At 36.4% G+C, this 20,291-nt stretch overlaps 2 protein-coding genes across 5 annotated transcripts; both read right to left on the bottom strand.

The window, feature by feature from the left end:
* Nucleotides 1–1,270: 1,270 nt before the first annotated feature.
* Nucleotides 1,271–3,618, bottom strand: LOC110758019 (Polynucleotidyl transferase, ribonuclease H-like superfamily protein). The gene is made up of 6 exons (XM_021959798.2): nt 3,369–3,618; nt 3,221–3,278; nt 2,394–2,462; nt 2,223–2,318; nt 1,776–1,865; nt 1,271–1,586 (listed from the first exon to the last, which is right to left on the bottom strand). Exons 1-6 carry the CDS (start codon nt 3,515–3,517, stop codon nt 1,530–1,532), a joined length of 519 nt encoding a protein of 172 aa, XP_021815490.1. The 5' UTR covers nt 3,518–3,618; the 3' UTR covers nt 1,271–1,529.
* Nucleotides 3,619–4,332: 714 nt separating this feature from the next.
* LOC110758014 (transcription factor jumonji (jmjC) domain-containing protein) lies at nt 4,333–19,510 on the bottom strand. 4 transcript variants are annotated; one of them, XM_021959792.2, is made up of 34 exons: nt 17,889–19,426; nt 16,780–16,837; nt 16,350–16,472; nt 15,765–15,822; nt 15,548–15,684; nt 14,455–14,613; nt 14,270–14,356; nt 13,175–13,357; nt 12,823–12,975; nt 12,544–12,735; nt 12,384–12,449; nt 12,080–12,175; nt 11,835–11,921; nt 11,551–11,667; nt 11,261–11,468; nt 11,113–11,177; nt 10,911–10,969; nt 10,689–10,820; nt 10,435–10,594; nt 10,022–10,357; nt 9,079–9,261; nt 8,892–8,953; nt 8,260–8,338; nt 7,626–7,775; nt 7,392–7,525; nt 7,031–7,145; nt 6,875–6,948; nt 6,632–6,776; nt 6,260–6,409; nt 5,742–5,837; nt 5,563–5,658; nt 5,249–5,457; nt 4,891–5,158; nt 4,333–4,739 (listed from the first exon to the last, which is right to left on the bottom strand). In XM_021959792.2, exons 1-33 carry the CDS (start codon nt 19,223–19,225, stop codon nt 4,909–4,911), a joined length of 5,556 nt encoding a protein of 1,851 aa, XP_021815484.1. In that variant the 5' UTR covers nt 19,226–19,426; the 3' UTR covers nt 4,333–4,739; nt 4,891–4,908. The 4 variants fall into 4 exon arrangements, with proteins under 4 accessions (XP_021815484.1, XP_021815481.1, XP_021815483.1 ...); XM_021959789.2 differs by lacking the exon at nt 4,333–4,739 and having other exon boundaries at nt 4,842–5,158; nt 17,889–19,279; nt 19,357–19,510; XM_021959791.2 differs by lacking the exon at nt 4,333–4,739 and having other exon boundaries at nt 4,842–5,158; nt 17,889–19,252; nt 19,357–19,498.
* Nucleotides 19,511–20,291: the final 781 nt, after the last annotated feature.

Genomic DNA, 20,291 nt, shown 5'->3' on the forward strand with positions numbered 1-20,291 from the left:
GTGGGGTGTAAGTATCTCTGACTATATGAAAGGAAAGACTAATGGTATTGGACGACAATGTGGGGCCTACCAAAGTACCAACCTAGATGTCCTTATCAGATTGCCCTTTCTTAGGGCACAGAGTCCTCCGAGAAAAACTTAATTGCAACGGAATAATACTACTCGACCAATAATGTTATACCGCGTGGAAATGTTACAATGCGTGTCATAGTGTTAGTGTTATCCCGTTTCATAAAAGTCTTTCTCCTCCAGAGCCGATGCCCCCACATCTCTCTCTCATTCACTCTTTCCCTGTCCTCTTTCTCTTTCTCTCTTTAATGACCCCTTAGGCCTGGTGCCTCTGCTGGTTCGGGTTACAGATTGCTAATCCGATGTAAACAGAGCTAGGACCCAAAAGCTATTTTATTTTAACTTTTGTTCTTCTTCTGTTTTCTTTTTGGTGAGAGAGAGTTGGAATTTGGTCATGGGCCAGTCTAAAATGGACAAACTAATCTGAAAAGATTATTATTAATATCATTTTGAAGAAACAACAAGAATGTTGAAACAATTTTACTGTTTATCACTATATTAAATGAAGTTTCTTTTGTCTGAATTTTGGAAAAAGATGGGATTTGAAGTTACGATAAAAACAATGGCTGGAGATAGGGGAAAAGGGCATGTGGTGGTGGTGCGTGTATTCAAAGTTAGGAAACGATGTCGTTTTCTTCTAATATGACTGCCTTGGTGGGTGAAATGAGGTGCCTGCTCTCAGTCTTTTTTGTGCTTAATAACGACTTTGAGACAAATGGGCATTATTGAGTCACGTAGTTGAAAACAAATCAAATGAGTGATTAGCGTGGTCAATAAAGAGTTGATTGTTGAATTATTGGCCTACAATCAAAAAGAAAAGAAAAAGAGAAAATGTTTTCAAACTAGGACTAGGAATAGGAACAAAAACCTGGCCCACCTTTTGATTACACTTACCAACATGTTGAATTGTTCATATTCTATTTCCAATTATCTTATTACCAAAAATGTGATTTCAATTCATGGGATTGCAATTTAATTTAATTTATAAAGTTTCCACACTTTCTTTCTCTTCTACTTCTTTTGCTTCTATTAGGGATGATCACGATTCGATTTGGTCCAACTCAACCTCTAAATTCATGTTCATTTCACAAAGAAACGATCCACACATCAAATGCTGGTCTCCTACAAAGTCATAGAGATTTTAAATTGTCAGGTATGAGAAGAACCTAAAATGTAAAATACAAGATCGGGTACACCAATGTACACAATTCAGGTTCCTTTGTATTCATTAACAGAAAGTGTTGTACAATACAAAGTCCGGAAGGACAAAACTGGTGTCATCGCCCAAGACCGCCATTACCTTCACCAAATAATTCATTCACAAGAAGTTTGATCACAGCTTCAATAGTTCAGTTAAGACCTGAGTTTGCTTTCCTGTAAGACTGATGATTTTAGGACCTCACAAATTCAATTTTTTTTAGTGCAGTCATCACTGTGTCATGAACAACTAAGAAAGTTTACTAAAAGTCCTCAGCGGTTACAGACTTCTGCTTCCTATTAACATAATCCAGGTACCCCTGACAAATGAGAAAACATAAATTAATGCCAGCGTCCCAGACGTAGAAAACTGATTGAGAATAGTTAATAATTTCTTAAATGTTCTTCAGTATTGTCTACTGAAACAACCAAAAACACATCATTTTTATCTAGCATGACCTAGAGCGTATTATTGAATGCTATGTAACACAAAAAATATACACCATTACCTGGAGTATACCAACAGCAGCAAACTTGTCAATAATTGTCTTGGACGTAACTGGATGCAAATTCAATGGCCTTAAGAGTAATTCCACATTCTGTGTGCAGTAAAATAAAATTTAAGATTCAAGATCACTGACAAAATAATGGAAACATATGTGCAAGTCGTAATAATATAGCCTACACACTAGCTTTGCCAGTTCTATTCGATGTATTCTAACTCGAGTGTAAACTGGCTCTCTCCTGGGACTCAAAGTAAAAGCAAGAACTTTAACATTTGAAACAGAAAAATTACAAAACTTGGATACCAAATAAACCTCAGACACATCCGAGTTAGTCGAAGGTCCATACTGATGAACTAATAACATCAGCATGTGATTACATCTTCTGCTACACATATGTCAGAATCATCATATTACCAGACTCGATAATTTTCCAAGCCTATCTGCACTAACCTTTGATGTAAAGCCCTCATCCCAATACGTATATTTTAAGCCTTCAAGTTTTCTTGTCGCAGAGAGGTCATCAATGAAAAGCTTCACTTGGACAGCCTAAACAAAGAAGAGCAAATCATTATCAGAAAGAGGATGAGAGTCCATATAGACAACTCAGGTTAAGATACACACATCAGGACTGCGTCTCTGTCTGTCGAAAGGGTATCCAACAATGAAGCCCTCCAGAGAAAGTTCAGAGATCTGCACATAAAAACAAAGCAATTATGACTCTGACTCGGAAATGAAGGATCAAAGTGTAGAAAACAGTTTACATCATTGAGGTACTATCATGTATGATTTGAAATGTATACAGGCTCGGTGCTATGCCGCTTGTAATCTAAGGATAATTGAACACTTGGGTAGGGCCGGGAGAATCACAACTCTAAGAACCAATCATGAAAAAAGACGAAATACATATCGACATTTTTTATGCTGCAAAGATGCAGAGGAAAATTCCTAGACTTCGCTCTGAAAATAACTTCAATAATTTTGAAAATGCATTATAATATGATGATGTCTTCAGTCATATATGGCAAGACCCAGACAGAGGAAAGGAATGGAAGGCATTCGGCCAATTGGCCTTAGGAATGAGGAAGTATGGGGGATAATGCCATGGCTGAAATATATAGGTGTCTTTGACAAAATCAAAAGCCTTTTAACACCCAGTATGAGCCTTATCATAACCAAGACCACATTGCCAGATGCAAAGTCAAATAAACAAATGGTCGTGATTATGAGAAGCAGTTGCCACTGTGTTACTTCAATTGTCAAACCCTCACAACCAATATTCAATTTCAATCCGTGAATTAATATTGAATCCCCAGAAGAAGAAAAAAGAACCCAATAGTTGTTTTTTTTTTAAGCTTAACCCAATAATTGTTTTAGGCACTTTCAAAGAACATTGCTAAAATAAATATTAAAAACAAAACAAAACTTTAGGAAATGAACAACAAACTCACCAAACTCTGAAAATCATCGGCCATCATATCAAGTGTTGATTTCTTCCGAAGCAGAACGCTGCGGAGCATCGAATATTAACACACTCAACTTTAGTTCCGAATCATAATTTGAAGACTGAGCATGTAAAAGAAGAATTCAATTGAATACCTTAAAGGTGAAGCAATCTTGTTATGAATGTCTGAAACAGCTACGCCGACGTACTTGTCGCCGACGTCCAAACCAAGCAAACGCCCACGTTCGAGAGCATTGCCCCTAACCAAGTCTTGGAACAAGCTCAAAGGCTTTACGTACCTCATCTAATCGTATGCGGCTTCGTCAAAATATGATATTTCATTGAAGCATTTCGTCGAACAGTTGGTTGGTCGACTGATTAAGTGGCAGCCTCCGCTCTCTGTGACAGTAACTCACAGACTCAGAAAAAATGGGTATGGGTCGGACCGGAACGGAAAGAGAGATTGGGCCGTGAGGCTGGACTTGTAATCTGTATCCTAGCCCAACCCATCAACTTTTTTTTTCAAAAAAACGCAGCAAATTTTTATCGACACTCTAAAAAATATCATGTAATTATCCCTTATGAATTTACAATCAAATTTATATGCGCTACTAGAATCCTATCCTAAAAACGATAGACGAACATAATCTTATTGATCGATAGTTCATCAATCCTTGATCGAAAAAATAGACGAAAACAATGTTTTCAATAAATTGACTAAATAATGCATGATTTGGCAAATTTCATAATAGGGACACCGAGTGTATGTTTTGATTTTGATAAAAATATAGTACTAATAGGAGAGGTAATTGAAAAATCAAGTTGCCTTTCTTTTTGGGAAAATTATTTACAATCAAGTTTAGTTGTTTGCTTTTCTGCTTACGAAACAATATCATTAATGTAGTTCAAGAAAGTAATATAAACTCACAGGTTTTCATTGAAAACAATCTGGTATTGCAGTAGTATATATTTCCTCTCATTCTTGCAAGTGCAGAGAACACACATTATATCTTGCAAGGACAGTTCTTTTCTTTATTAATATTGTTTACAAGTGACAAGCATAAAGAATCATACAATAATCACCTAAATTTTACAACTAGAGAGGAAATATCATCTTGAGTGTCATTTGAGTAAGGTGTTTTGCTGCTGTTTTTATTTTTATTTTTTGAGAGAAAGGTGTTTTGCTGCTTCTTGAGCGTTCTTTATGTGCCTGATGGAGTCCACCACCTTTTTATTAGACATCACCTTTCATACGGGGATAAATAGAAGCCAATTGGGTTTCAAATTCGATTTGGGCATTAAATATTATATAGATAATATATAATATTTAATTATAAAAAAGATGGGCCTTGAGCCTTGGGGCGCTTGGGCACTTCAAATTTATATTGTAGAAGATGGATTATTCATCTTCAGCTGGATGCAACTCAAAGTTGCATTTTATATTTCAGAAGTAAAACAAGTTATAAGACGACTCCATGGCTGATCAAAAGCTCATTATTGCAGTCAAATTATCAGTATTCCAAACGCTGCAAAAGGATGGCAAAAGAAAATTTTACCAATCATTATAGCTTAATAAATTAGGGCTATCATCTGTCCAAAATTAAAAATTAAAAATTAGGGCTATCTACTTGAGCTGAAGCAATAAGAATCAATTGAATAAATTAAATGATTGCTTACAATCAATTTTTCCCGTTGTTATTGTTGCAAATGAGAAAATAGAGAAAGACTTTCAAGCTCGGCACGTCTTTTGGCCGCCCTTCTGAAAGGTTTCCGATTTCGCCACCATAAACGCTCTATCCCACTAGAACACCTAAAAAGATTGTTGGGATCTGTAATTGCACGCATCTTTTGGTTTAGATCAGACTCTACTTTCTTTAGGTTCGTCCTGCACTTTGTGTGCGTAGGTGAAGGCGTTTTAGGCTCTACAAATTTGGCATCAGTACATCTGCCAAAGCATTTTGGGAAACCAAGTTACTGAAAAGGCACAGCAGTAATCGAAATAGGATGAAATATATTTTATAGAGACCAAACTGACCTCTCATGATCCACCCCCGATGCTGTAGAGAACACTTCAGTCTCTTGTGCTCGAGGCTCGCATGCAGGGCAAATGTAAACCTTTGGTGCGGAACGTAATTTAAGGCAATCAAAGTGATACCACTCATCACATTGGTCACATGCAATCATTGCCCGCTGATCATACGGCTTTCGACATATGCAATAAAGCATACTTCGAGTTTTCAATAACTGCACAAGTAAGCACAATTGTTTTTCTGGGGGGTTAGAGACCAAAGCACAAAAGGTTAACAAAAGGCCAAGGCACCCAACTAAGATAAAGACCTATTGTGTTACCTTAAGTTCCTTCTCCATACGAACAGGCAAGTTTGCACCCTCCAAAACAAGTTCAAAAACTTTACCCAGTGGCAGAGCCCCAGAATCTGCAGCTACCTGTGCACAGAAAAATGATGTCAAGTAATAGAAAGGGCATAGAGAGAGAGTGAGAGAGAGATCATATTATCAATGCTCTGAACCTTCTTAGCATTATCTGCCCACTGCAAGCCAATACACTTCACTTCTGTAAGTTTCTGCCTATAGTAATCTCCAGGTGGAATATTCAAGGCAGCTCCCTACATAAAGCAAACCATATGCAACATCTTGAGCACACTAAATCAAGAGATGCATAATGCATTAACACAAACTAAAGCATAAAATAGAGGTTATTCTTTCCCACTAAAGTGCCTTTCCTTGATAAAGGTTGCTCTTGCAGGAAAATCAAGAGTGAACTCGCACCAGAACATTTATGAGCTTTTTCTTTTTCTTCTTTAGTTTATAAAAGCAAATGAAACTCTGTAGCCATTTCTTGGTATTCAGTATTTGTACACAAGTACTGAAACGTTCGATCTAATAACCAATAGTTGGAACATGTTTTTACGATACCACCATTTAGATTAAAGAATTTATCAGAATGGACTGACAAATTGTTGTACAAAAAATCCATCTTGAGACCATAGAATGCACTTTAAATTCAACTAATACCAGCAGCACATACCTCTTTTAAATGCTGCTGAATCTGTTGGATTGTGGGCTTTTGTGAACCCTCCAGTGACTTATTGACTTTGACTTTCCATGAGTATCTTGATAACACCAACATAAGGTTGCAATCACCTTCATGATCATGTACACCTTCCATTTCTCTGGCCTGTATAACAAAAACAATTTCAATGATGAAGACATGCCAACTTCTGCCTACATCGTGGTTATTCCCATCATGAGACTATACTAAGACTGGCTACTTTCGAATCCTTTAAAAGATATATATCTATACTTGTATTATAAAATATTGCAAAAACCGTGGAGGAGGTGAGGGTCCATCATACTAAGAAAAGAATTCAATACTACAACAAAATGCTCCTTAAGATACCTTTAAAGCTGTGCTTAGTTTTCCAAAGATGACACTCAGATCTTTATCAGAATAAGCTAATGCAAAATCCACTATTTCTTTCAAGCGGGATTTGCATGCCAGAGCTTTCTTCATGACTTCTTTCAGTACCTCTCTTTCTTCAATACTGTAAATATAAATCATAATAAATCGCAAAACTTGAAGATCAATGCATTACTAAACAAGAGTTACTTCAAGAAGAGCAAGTATAGCACACTTAATTACCAAACACAGAAATCTTCTTCACCGGATAGATGTTCAATAATTTTTTGTAGTTCTGGACGCATCCCTCCAAATTTCTATACCATGTAAAAAGAATCTTATTAAAGATATTACGATACAAGCTTCCTTACAAAAAAACACAAAACAACTTATACATACCAGACTGCCTCCATTTTGAGAAGTTGTTCCACATTCCAGATATCGGCAACAAGGGCATACATACTTTGCATGTTTTGCATCTACTATGGAAGTTCCTAGACACCGCCCATGGTAGCTGTTCATATAAAATATTTCGAGTTAAAACTTATAACAGAGAGGGGAAAGAATCTACAGGAATGGTGTTTCTTGCTTGAAATTCTTCACAGGAAAACAACAAAGTACTAATAATAAATTACTAATAAAGATTGATGCGCAAAATTGAGATTGAGATATCAACCCACTGTGAAAACAATAAAGTACTAATAACAACATTCAAAGGTGAAGGACCTGCAAAACTTTGAAATAGCAATAAATACCTTACCAGTCCTTGCACGAAGAACAAGTAAGAAATTCCTGATCCAGAGAACCACTGGAGCAGCACGCATAATAACCACTCTCTTTCAAGCCATGCGGCTTATCATATACGTGCATAGATCTATCTAGAGTCTGACTTATCTGTGAATTAATAGAAAAGATTTCAAAGTATCAGAGATGGTGCTAGAAGGAAAACATTGCAATCAGATGTAACATATTTCAAAGAGTTTTAATTTGAAACCTTTTCTAGAGCACCAAGCAATGAATCCTCATCTTCAATTAGACTCTTGACAATATCCATGCACTGTCGTTTCCAACTCTCAACCCTTCCAACTTCACATATGATCAAATCTAGTTCTGTGCAACTGAAAGCAACAGAAACTCCAAGTTCCTGAATGTGATTGAATCATATTAGGCATGTTGGCCAGGAAGTTATGCCAATTACATAATTGAGAGCAATTATCAATCAATAATACAAGAAGAAAAAGCAGCCAAAAGCTCTTCAAGGTTTGCCAAGCCAAAGTGTTGTAGACTTCAACAATCACAGCAGTCATCATTTATAATCAATCATCAAATATGCTGAGAACATTGTACATACAAATCACGACAGTTATTCACAGTTGTTGCATTTAAAAAAAGCATAAATGCAGAACTGCAAGATGCAACTACCTACCCAGTAACTAGTAAGAACCTAATCTAAAGGTAAACACCCTATATAATAATCACCCACCAACTAATTCAAAATAACCTAAACTAAGCGTCATCTCTGCATATGCAGTGCATGGGTAGAAGGGCTAATCATAAAGAGAACAAAGTCAAACTTAGTGACTTCTGAAGCACTAAAGCATGTACAAGCAAACGAATTGACATCATACCCTTAGCTGTAACATTAGTGACCAAGATCGTTCCCCCGGCCTTAATCTGAAAAGTTGATGCACTTGCTCAAGCCAATACCTACAATACAGTTAAATGACTTGCAATAAATCTTCATGGTGATGAAAGAGAAAGGTCTTTAAAATTAAAAAAAATTATGTATTTTTAACCCCCACATTGAGAAACTTATAACCAAAAGTTAAGTTTTTTTCAACCCCTAGACTGTTACATGCTTATTGCTGAGTTCAATGGTTTATGTTTCCCCCATACTGATCAAATGGACTAAAAGTAAAAACAAGCACTTCACCTAAAGAGATCATAATATTATATGACCAGACAACACGCCACTGACTCAAGCAGAACTCTGAAGTTCTAGAATATAAGTTTTGAGAACCCATTAATTCCAAATGTTCTCTTTCCCTCAACTTGATAATTAAACATCACAACATTGCTTAAGACATAAGATCAACAAATCAAATACATATTGAACCACTAAAAGCAAAACTGAACTAGCTATTTCTATCAGTCTTTAGTAGAACCAATAAAATGTTACCAAATATATATGAAACAAGTTTCGAAAATAAGCAAACAATGAATTCGTCAAACAATTATATCAAACAAACTGCAGCCTCACTTGTGTTTCTGAATGGCACTTTCAACTTGACCAAACATCAAAGGGAAGGAAACACTAAGACTCTGCAACAGAAGATGATACAGTTTAGTAAGACTTGGACAAGTACCAAAGTATCCATGTATTGAGTTCAACTGAATATATAAGAATATAAATATGAAAAGACAACAAAAAGAGCGAAGAATAGCACCTGAGAATTAGAAAGAACTTCTTCAGCTTCACTTAACTTGCATCTTCCAAAATTGCATGATACAGAAATAACCTTTGTAGCATGCTTAAGCCATTTGACCCCTTCAACCAATGAGCACCACAGTGCACTGGAGGCATATGTACCAAATGAATTTTCTACACCATTCATCAAACTATCCACATCCTACAAGGAAAATGACAAGTCCGTAAACTTTGACATACAGAAGAAAAATAAACTTTGACTATACAATTAAAACACAGCACACCCAAAAAAAAAAAAAAAAAAAAACTTAAAACCTACTGCCTGCAGGTGGCACCCATGTAATTCCACCATAAGTACCAAGGTGGCATTAGAATCGCGGATTTTTATTTTTTATTTTTTTAAGTTGGTTAACACAATATGTATTTACTCTTGCTTAGCAACTTGTGTCTTGTAATTATGTTCATTTTAATTGCCTTGGTACTAAAAGTATAGTTGATCACTTGATTGTGTTGGTTGGGACTTGGAGAGTCATTCATTTAGGGGGCATTTGGTTATCTCCCGTTTTTAAGAAGAAAAACAATAAAGAGATGCAAGAAAAAAGAGAAAGATAGGAAACTGAATACAAATACCTCAAGCTCAAAACCAATTACATTTTTAGATACTCTACATGGCAAAAATTTTGAGACCAAAAGGATTATGAATTTCAAGCACTTCAAAGATGGCTAGATGTTAGTAGCGAGCATGGAAATGAGGGGAATAATAATGAGTCTGGTGAGAACTCTTCCAGCAGTCTTAAGTTGAGTTTGGTAAGAAATGTATGGGAAAAGTGGTTCTCCAAGCCACAACTAAAAGTTAAGCATCATATTAACTTAACTCAGGTAGGTAAGATATAGAGAACTCATGCAAAGTTGAGCACAGTCATGACATAAAACTTGGTTATTGCTGGATTTAAAAGTATCACCTCAAAAGAAGGAGCATCCGAGCAGAAAGAAAGTGCCTTCTTACACCATTGCAGCATAGAACACACATCCTTAAGTTTTGCAAGCTCGTCAAAGTCAAAAGCAAGAGATAAACCAGTGTTCTCCATGGATTCTATTCTCTTAACTAGACTTTCAATCTTAGAAATAAGACCATCTCTTATTCCATCACCACTGATCCTCATATCAAATAGGCAGCTTATAACTTGCAGTAGAGAGCAAGCATCATGCTTCCATTCCTCACAGTTCATTAGAACAGTCTCAAGCATCATTTTTTCTTTCAAAGATACATTTATACACTTTGACTCTGAAACTAATTCCTGCAACATCAAAGCATATTGTCAACTCTAGGTCTACTGATCTTTTGCAAAGAAAACATACAGGAGACGTCGAGAACCTTCAAGGTGTCAACATTCAGCAAAGAACTTGAAGCAGGTACCAAAGGAGAACAAGTCACCAAAAATGGCTCTGAGCTCCTCAACCAGGCCATAGCTTTTGATAGTGTATCCTTGACATCAAGGAGAGAAGGTAAATTCACATATATGTCTTCCGAACTCCTACAACATTCACACTTGATAATTAGAAACAAAAAATGAACTTATCCACAAACCCCAATATGCTAAAAAAGGACATGTAGAGCATGTAAAGGACCTAATGACATCCTCAAAGTCAGATATATGGGCCTCATGTGCAAGAATATATTTTGCTCTTTCCTCCCATTGCAAGGCAGCATCCAGTACTTTGGACATATCAACGAATATCTTCTCTCCCTCAATATGTAACCTGAAAGAGAAACACCAAGAACATAGATATTATACAATCCACTGCATTTAGTCTCCAACTTGTAAAAGGCATCAAGGTAAAGAAGCATACACTGCTGCCTCCATTATCACTTCTTGAATGAAGTCCAGAGACAATTTAGTATCTCGCATCTGCATATATTTCATGTAAATTATGTAATTTGAGTGTCTAATTTGAAATTCAGGCACAAAAAACTAAAAAAGAAGTAAAAAAAAAAATCAGGGGGGAAGGAGGGGGAGCGAGGGAGATGAAAGACACACTAATAGTAACTTACCCTCAGCGCCTTTTCCCTGCACCGAGCCTTCTTCAACTCACACTCTACTAAAGACAACTGATCAACTGATAAAAACAAACCTAAGGTCAGAAATAATAGAAATCTATTTCCTTATATCCCTACTGAAAAAATTAATATATGCCAGAACCTTTAATTCTCAAAGATGCTCCATCTTTTAGAATAAGCATTAACTCATCAACTGCATTATTTTGATCTTCCCTTTCATGACTGCTCACAAGAACAGCATTAAAACGAGAAATCCAAGAAACTGCATCTGTGTGGTACTGACTCAGAAGCTTCAGCTCTGGTATGTTAACAGTAAAACCATCCAGCTCTTGAAGAAGCACCTCAACATCCTGCAGAAACCCTATCTCCATAAGTACAAGTACTTGAATATCACACAAATGATTGGAGTAACTTATTAACCATATGGCAAACCTTTAGGCTAATATGATCCTTCAAAATTTCACCACATCGCGCACGACATGATTCAGCCTTCCCTAATAGATCCGAAAGCTTTTCTATATCTGGGAGTTGAACTTGGAGCTCCAAACTCTGTTTATTAGATTCAAATTTATTATCCTAACAACCAAAGACATTATACAATCGCAATCTAAATTCTAAAATAATAAAAAAAACTTCAAATTTCAAATAAGAAATAAAAATGAAACATAATATATATAAACATATAAAAAAAACCTGCACGTAATAGTCATCATTACCTCCAATTTCAACTTGTAAACAACATCAACGTCAATTGCAGCAGGACGTTTTTCTGAGATGCAATTTCTTATGCCTTCCATCAAGACCTGCCGCAATAATGAAGCCAGACTCTAAATAGTTTTCCATATAACTGAGAAAATCTACTAAAAATACTTTATAGCGGCTATATTATTGTGAACTCATGATACACAAAAGCGTATCAGGCAGGCTTTACTATAATTGAGGTCTGAATAAAGTAAACTACCTTTGCTGACGAAATTCTTTGTAGTAAGTTTTCACTTTCCTTCACATATATTGGAAACTCACAGGCTCTGGAGTACAGCAATTCCAACTCAGATATCTGGAGTGACGATTGTAAACAACAAACTCTTATCAATTATAAATAAGTAAATGAGATATCATAATATAATTGAATAGTGCTGTCAATGTACAGAAGACACCAGACTCTGCACAATTTCTTCACGTCCAGGTTTGACCCAAAAAAAAGCTGAATCTTTAAAATACTGTTAAATGAAATATTCAGAGAATAGAGTAAGCAATAGAAATACCTTTGGGCATGATGACATAGCAGACTCAATGTCCTGTATCAACCCCCTTGCCTGTTCAGCATAATTCTGTATAAAATAATCACACCCCTGGTAAGAGTCTTAGTTGGCAGGCCAAGGATAAGCACATTATAACAATTACAACCACTCACTAAACTGTAACCTTCAAATTAAGATGACCAGGCTCGTAACAGGGCACCGCATCAAAACTCAGCAACTCATTAATATATTCCAAATGAGCTCTCTCTATACCGTTGCCACAATGAGATGACCAAGTTTCAATTTTGGATAGACAATCTCTTACACCTTCAGCCCATTTCTGAGATCGAATCAAATTTTTTGCCATTTCCCGCACCTATATTCCGAAGTAAAAGGAGATAAGCATCATTCTGCTAGGTGAAAATTCAAAAGTAACAGAAGAAAAAATCAGTTAAACACTCACAGGATTCATCTCAGAACCAGCCCAAAGAAATTGTTCAGCCTCCTTTAATACAGAAACATACTCATCTCTGGAAAACGGACTCTGAGAAATCTTACACGAGCGCAAAAGCCATTTTTCTGCAAGTTGAGAAAAAGTTGCATGGCCCCCTTTGACCTACATGCATTACATGGTCTCAGATGACTAAATTGCAGTCTAAAAAATCCACATACAAAAACATGGGCACCACATTTGTTGAATAAAAACAATCATACTGAGCATGCTCAGGAAAAAACATAGATTAAAATTAAAAACCAAAAGGATATCATAAACTATTAGCAGAACATTATTGATTATTGGAGATAAAGAAGTCAACCTTTTTTTTCAAAGCAGTTGGTTCATCAGGGCATGAGATTTGCCTTCTTAAAGTCCTACTTTCTGTTGTCTCCTCGAAACAATGTTTATCCATTGCAAGCACCAAGTCATGCAACTCACCCAGTGTATGACGATATAGAACACGAAGTCTTCTGGATTTGCATTCACAGAGGTGTTCCCAATGCTGCATAAAAGGCAAGTATGTTCAGTCAATTGAGAAGAAAGCACATGAATAGCACCAAGCTTGCAAAAAGGAAAGACCAAGTTTAGAGAGACTTCCAACCATGTTCATAATTTGATTTTCATAATAATTTAGTAAGTACTAAAAGAGAATTCTTAAGAAGGACAAGAAAACAAGATCATCAACAGCAGGTTCTAGAGAGCAGATAATGGATATCAACTGTAAAACATATAATGAGGTACAGAAAACAGTTGGACCCAATACCCCCAGAAAATGAGGAAATCTAATTACAAATATCATCAACATCTTTGTTTGGATGTTAAAAGATTAAAGAACCACAAGCATGTATAATATTATCTTATACTTTATTTAAAGTTAATCAAAGTTCCAAAAAGAAAACCCTTTGCAATTGGTTTGGTAAAAAGGACAATAGATGGAAAAGTGAGGGGATGAACTGCCCTTCTGAGCCCACCAAACTTCAGCAGTCCAATTATGGGCGCATAGGGAAAGGGAGAGAGGGGGAAATTTGTTGATTTTACCCTCTTGTCCTCAATCCACCTATTTAAATGAGGGTACACTGTAAAATTTTATTTTTATTATTTCATTCCTTTCTGCTAAACAAGAGAAGGGAAACTATGTATCTTTGCTTTCCTTCCTTTATCCCTTACTCATGATGAACCCTCTCCATCCTTCTTACCAAACACAGTGTTACTGAAAATTGAAGAGTAATCTTTGTTGGTCTGTCATTACATCATCCCAATCAACTTAAAACTATTGTACAGACATCCTTATTCATTCCAACTTTTCTTAAAGTAAGATCCCATGCAAGGTTTATATGCATGGATTATGAACACAACTTATGGCCACACTGTGTTTGCATAAATTAATTCTAAACAGAGTCTGAGAATCGCATACCTCCAGACATACAAATGCGGATGGCCTACAACGACAAACAACAGCAGAAAGATAAAGATATTGTTTGCATATAATGCACGTAGGATCCTACAAAAACAGCAGGAAATATCATTATCATATGAAGATTACCAAATTTTCACCATGCTATGCCCAAAAACTAGGTCTGATTGCATTATGGGAAATACCTCTTCGGTACCAACATATTCAGGGCATTTCCTAGAGGACATAAGAGATGATTTGATGATCCCTTTTCTCCAAAGGCGCTCCCTCCAGGTTTTTTCCTTGCTGTAAATTCTTGTCAATTCTTTCTTCAAATACGGTGTTACTCTGCTGTCACAGTCACTCTGCATAAACCAAAAACAAGATTAAGTGCATGAAACGTCCGAGTCACTTAGGTGACTGGAGCATTGAACTTAAAAAGGAGGCAGCAAGCAATTAATAGCAAATTTATACAATGATGACAAAAGGCAACTACTCTGCAGCATTTCTATGACTGAATGCCACATAAGAAAAGAATTTCAAGTGGAAAACAAAACCATTTGATAATAAAACACGAAAATGCTTTCTATCAAAGTACATTGACTATCTAACAAACATCATTATGCCTTCAAAACACATTATTACGGCTTCATACCCAAGGGATACTCCAAAATATTATAGCTGCAAAGGTCTGCAAACTTTTATGAGTTCTTTCTGAAGATTAACATCAACCTACACACTATAGCCTGTGATAGCATCAAATTTAAAATTTTAACATACAATGTATATACCAATAGATCTAAAATAAAGGTTCTTGGTCACAAATTTCATTGGCAAGCAAACAGACCTTGCATTTGTCTTGTAATATTTATTGCTACGTTATATAATATAAAGTTAAAAACATGGAAAAGTATATCTGTATTGACACAAATTTCATCGGCAAGCAAACAGACCTTGCATTTATCTTGTATTATTTATTGCTATGTTATATAACATATACTTAAAAAGTTGTACAACTGAACATGGAAAAGTATATTTGTATTGACACAGATCTCAGAGCATCGTAAACTGAATCATACTGGCCCCAAAGGCCGTTGTTTCTAGAAAAAACGATAAAAAACATCAAGGAAATATTGGTAATATTAATCAAACAATGGATTTTGACACGCTAGTTTCAGGCTTTGTTGTTTGCACGGGTATAGAGAAACATTGGATCTTCAAGTCCTTTTACTCTTAGCAAGTATCATTTGAATTCTACATGAACCTAAAAGCAAATTTTCTTGTCAGATAACTAATAACCTTGGCTACCACACAAACAAGCTCCTCGTGAGACAGAACAGCAGTTTTGCGATAAAGCTGATACAGCCCTGCTCCAAACCCACCATGAGGTAGCCAGTCCGCAGGGGCAAAATTGACAGCTTCTGCACAATTCAAACCTGAAAAAGCCAAAGCCAAAGTGTTATTCCCTGCATATTAAATTAACTGCACACTGTCAACTGATCACTATCTGGCATACCAAGATTAAAACCTCCATGGTAAGATCTGGGGAAGGTGATGACAAAATTGCCAGGCTCCTAGCAGAGAGCAAGTAAGAATATTACCATATCAGGATGGAAAACAATAAATCATCAACAGTTACTAAAAATACAATGATCAATTTAAAATACATATCTATATAATTAAAGAAGAACTGTAAATACTGTTTTGCACATACTTAAAGATTGCCAAAATTGGCAGGGATATTATATTTTGGTTCATACAACCCGAAGCCACAATGCCTAATTGTAACTTCTGTAGCAATGCAAACAAATCAATAACCTTACAAGCTCTTAATTCAAAAGTCCAAATAGGACCTCACCACTTTTCGTTGACAAAAAAGGGGCGGACAAAAATAAAGGAAATCTCTAGCAATATTCTTTCTTAATAAGTGAAATATCTACCCACACGAAAACCACGAAGGTTTTCAATCGTTTCCCCCTTCATATCCTTCTGTGAGAAGAACTGAAATTAGCAATGTTTATTAAACTTCTGTAGTAATTTTTTGTTAATTAAGGAGAAAAGGTTTCATTAACTGAGGATAAAGAATACAAAATGCTCAAACCTGTAATACACTATAAACAGGAACTCCATTCTCTTGCAAAACAGATGGATTTAACATGGTGACGAGCTGAAAGAGCAAATCAGGTTGTGCATCAAAAAGATCAGGAAGACTGTTACGCATCACCTACAGAAACCAAGTCAAAATATGTTCATGGTTCAGCATCAGAAAGAAACAACTATTTTGATGGCACATGAAGAACCAACGGAAACAATGGTGATACATTAAGAGAGCTGTGCAAGTAATGAGAGGTAGGATCAAATATAATCAAATTCATTCCCTTGCCACATAATAAATTCTGGAAATTCAAACGAATACAAAAATGAATTGCAACAAGCATAAACAAGAAGGATACCATGAATGAGAGAAACAGAATGATATTCTTAAGAACAAATACCAAACCTCCAAATAATTTAAAGAGAGATGGAGCTACCTTCTCAAATGCACTAGCTTCACTACCAGGGACGCTGTACCAACATTTTGGCTCCCCCCTGAGAACAAATAAAGGAACTGAATACAAATTTTGAATAAAGCTAAAGTTGAAATCATCCACCATAAGTTCAAGTAAAGGGGAAAATATCTTATAGCTAAAAGTGAAATGTCAATTTGAAAGATGACATGCCAGAAACCTTTTTAATAAAAGCATCAATAGATTGTCATGAAGAATAGGAAAAAACTGATCCATCATGGAGAGACACCAAAAAGATTTCCTACCATTTCTTTCAGATTTTTTTAAAGAAAAGTTGTGAGTTATGAAAAAGTCTTAACGTATTCAAACAGCTCAAAGCCACATAAGTCATAACCATATATAGAACTTCAGCTGTGAAATACTAAATTTGACAAAACTAGTGAAACAATTAAATGTCTTTGCCAAGAGATACAAAATTATTTTTTTACTTAATCAGTGAACTAACAATAAAAACAACGATAGTGTCATTATCACCCTAAGACAACCACAATGATACTAGGACATAGCCGAGGTTAGATGATTGTTTCATTATTCATATAAGTAATAAATAAAAATTGTTATTTTGTCCGCCGGAAATGCTTTAATGCAATAACAATTTCACCAAGGAATCTACACTAATGTTGATTGTATGCTACATTGGGAATAATTATAGCTAAAAAATTACTTCCAAAGGTGTACATAAAATGTAAGTGCTGCACATGTGTTTCCCAAAAACGTCTCTTTTCCTCTCTGTGGTTATATCCTACAAGAGTTTTTTTTTTTTCTCTTTTTTGTGTTCTGTGTGGGGAAGAAGGTCTACTCGTCTTCCCTTTCTTTTTCTTTTTTTGTCTTTTTTTTCTTCTTATTATAAGCTCCTGCATTTCATGTGGTGACCCCACATATCTTTCTCTCAATCACACACACACAAACCACAAGCTGTTGACATCTCATCTTGCTCCACACAATGTGGACATCTTTACAACTCAAGGCCACCAATAAGCAACTTACTTGGATAATTTATTATGCATCTGAAGCCAAAATTGTCTCAAGTCAAATATAATAATTAAAGGAATGAGATACAAAGATATACATACCAGTGCAAATAATTCATCGAGTAAAAACAATGATCTTCAAAATGCCAACAAAAAGATGAGAACAACATCCCAACATACAGCCAAGGCACCATAACACCAGCAATGTTATGATGAACAGTTCTAAGCACTGACCCTTTCAACTTGGGCAAGTTATTCAGATTCCATGGGCTACCACAGTATTCATCCCATATCTTGGCCTCAACTGATTCTGGTCTTTGATCATTTCCACGTGGAAAACCGCTCCCATAAATAGAAGTGTCCAAGTCACTGCCATACATAACTTCAACCTCACCAATGGAACCCTCCACAATTTCCCAAAACTTTTTCTCTATTTGAACCCGTGATGCAGATCCTGACCCAAACCATTTCCTCTTTGATCGATTAGCCACACGCCTAAAAACTTCCAGCGAGAAACGCTTACCAGGCACAAAACCAAAACTATCTTTGTCTGAATTCAAGCAATCCAAACAATACCAATTCCCAGGCGGCACCTGTTTCAATGGTGGAGAGAGACAATGAATGTGCCACCCCTTATTGCACCTGTCACACAAAAGCATCACTTCGCCGTGCAACCCACTTCTGCATTGTTCGCATATCTGATCATGCTCCTCATCCTCCTTCTCTACCTTACAGACCTTAACTTTCTCACCCTCATTATGGGTTCGCCTCCTTTTGGAGCTGGAACATTCAACATTTTGTTCACTCCTCTTCTCCTCATGCATACCCCTTTTACGACTCCTAACCACCTCTTTGTTCAGCTTATTATAATACTTTTCATAATCATGTAAATGGTCCCGATACAATTGACACAATACATGCTTCGAACACTCCGAAATCTTTCTCGCTGGCCTCACAAAACGAGCAACCTCGCCCCACTTCTTCCCCTTCACAACCTTATCATACCCTCCATACCGCTTCGCAGCATTAAATAACTTACACAAATCCAACTCCTCCCCTTCAAAAACCACCTTCTTCCTCAACTTCTTCCCACAATGGTCCTCCAAGAACCTATTGTACTCCAACTCAAAAGTCTTGGAATCACACGAAGCAGGCCGTACCTGCAACTGATGAATGGCTTGCGTTTTCGTGGGGAATGTGAATGAATCCAAATCCAAAGCAAATGGGGGTTTCCAGTTCTTAGGTGGAACTATCCTACAAATCCCATATAACTCAGCCTCTGGCCTGATCTTATATATATACTCCAAAGGGTCTCTAAATTCATCCTCAGTAGGATAATATACAGGTGCAGATGGTATATTCAATGATCCAGATGCCGAAACACTCAAATTTGGGCCTACCACTCCCTTCTCCACAGCCCTAGGTCTTCCTTTCCCCATTAACACCACTCCACATTCACACACAACCTATGCATACACCATACATATAACTACCTACATAAAATTAAATTAAACCTCGCAGTACTAAAAATATAAAACAGGAAAGGTTTCTAGGGTTTTGCAGAGCGTACCTTTTTGAAGATAAATAGACAGTAAAGAGTTTAAAGAGGGAGAGGGTGTGGCTCCAAGCTATCTCTCTCTTAATAGCAAGTGCTGCGCTTCGTGGTCTTGGTCGTGAAAAAGAATGCGAGGGGAAGTTTACGTATTAGGGCCTAAAAATGGTCAAATTTACGAAAATGGCAACGCCCTTTTTCAAGCATCGAAAATGGTTTTCTCGTTATTAGATTTTTTATTTCTTCTTATAACTTGGCCGTATGTTTCGTCGTTATTGTGTTTGTCTCGTTTGGTCATTTTCGCCGTTTGCATCGAAGAGAGGATTCATTTGGGAATCTTCACGCGCAGCGGGATGGGACGGCTGAGAGTGTGGCAGGGGTTTAATTAACGGCCCCGATTTAGTCGTTTGTTTTGCTCTGCGTTTGAAAGCGTGTTGGTCGCACGTGCGTGATGTATCTTTTTAATTTTAAGCAACCGTACGGCTGCATCCGGCCTCCTTTTGGGCACACGTGTCAGATATCTAGAGTAGATAGGCTATTCATATTTTGCTAAATTTCATTTTTGACTCAGTAGTTTTTCCAAATTTCAATTTTGGCCCTGTACATTCAATTTTGGCAAATTTGTCGTTGTAGAGAGAATGAGGGGGTAAAAAATGGAGAAAAAGGAAATAGAGGGAAGGGAAAGGCTCAATGCGGATTGGGGAAGACGAGAGAGGGACAGCGGTTTGGCGGGTTGGGCACTCGAATTTTTCTTTCTCTTCCTAGTTTTCTTAAGTTTTTTTTGTTTGTTTTTTATTTTCTCTTTCAATGCTACTAGCCCCTTGGCACAAGTTCACACACACACGCCAATTGGTTTTTTTTTTTTTTTATTTTATTTTAGAATTAAAAAATATAATAGGTAGTTTTGTTCTATAAAAATAGGAACTATTATTAGAGTTTGTTTTAAATTTTAA

Source organism: Prunus avium, chromosome 5 (genome assembly GCF_965620075.1).
Source record: "Prunus avium chromosome 5, drPruAviu1.hap1.1, whole genome shotgun sequence".
NCBI lineage: Eukaryota > Viridiplantae > Streptophyta > Magnoliopsida > Rosales > Rosaceae > Prunus > Prunus avium.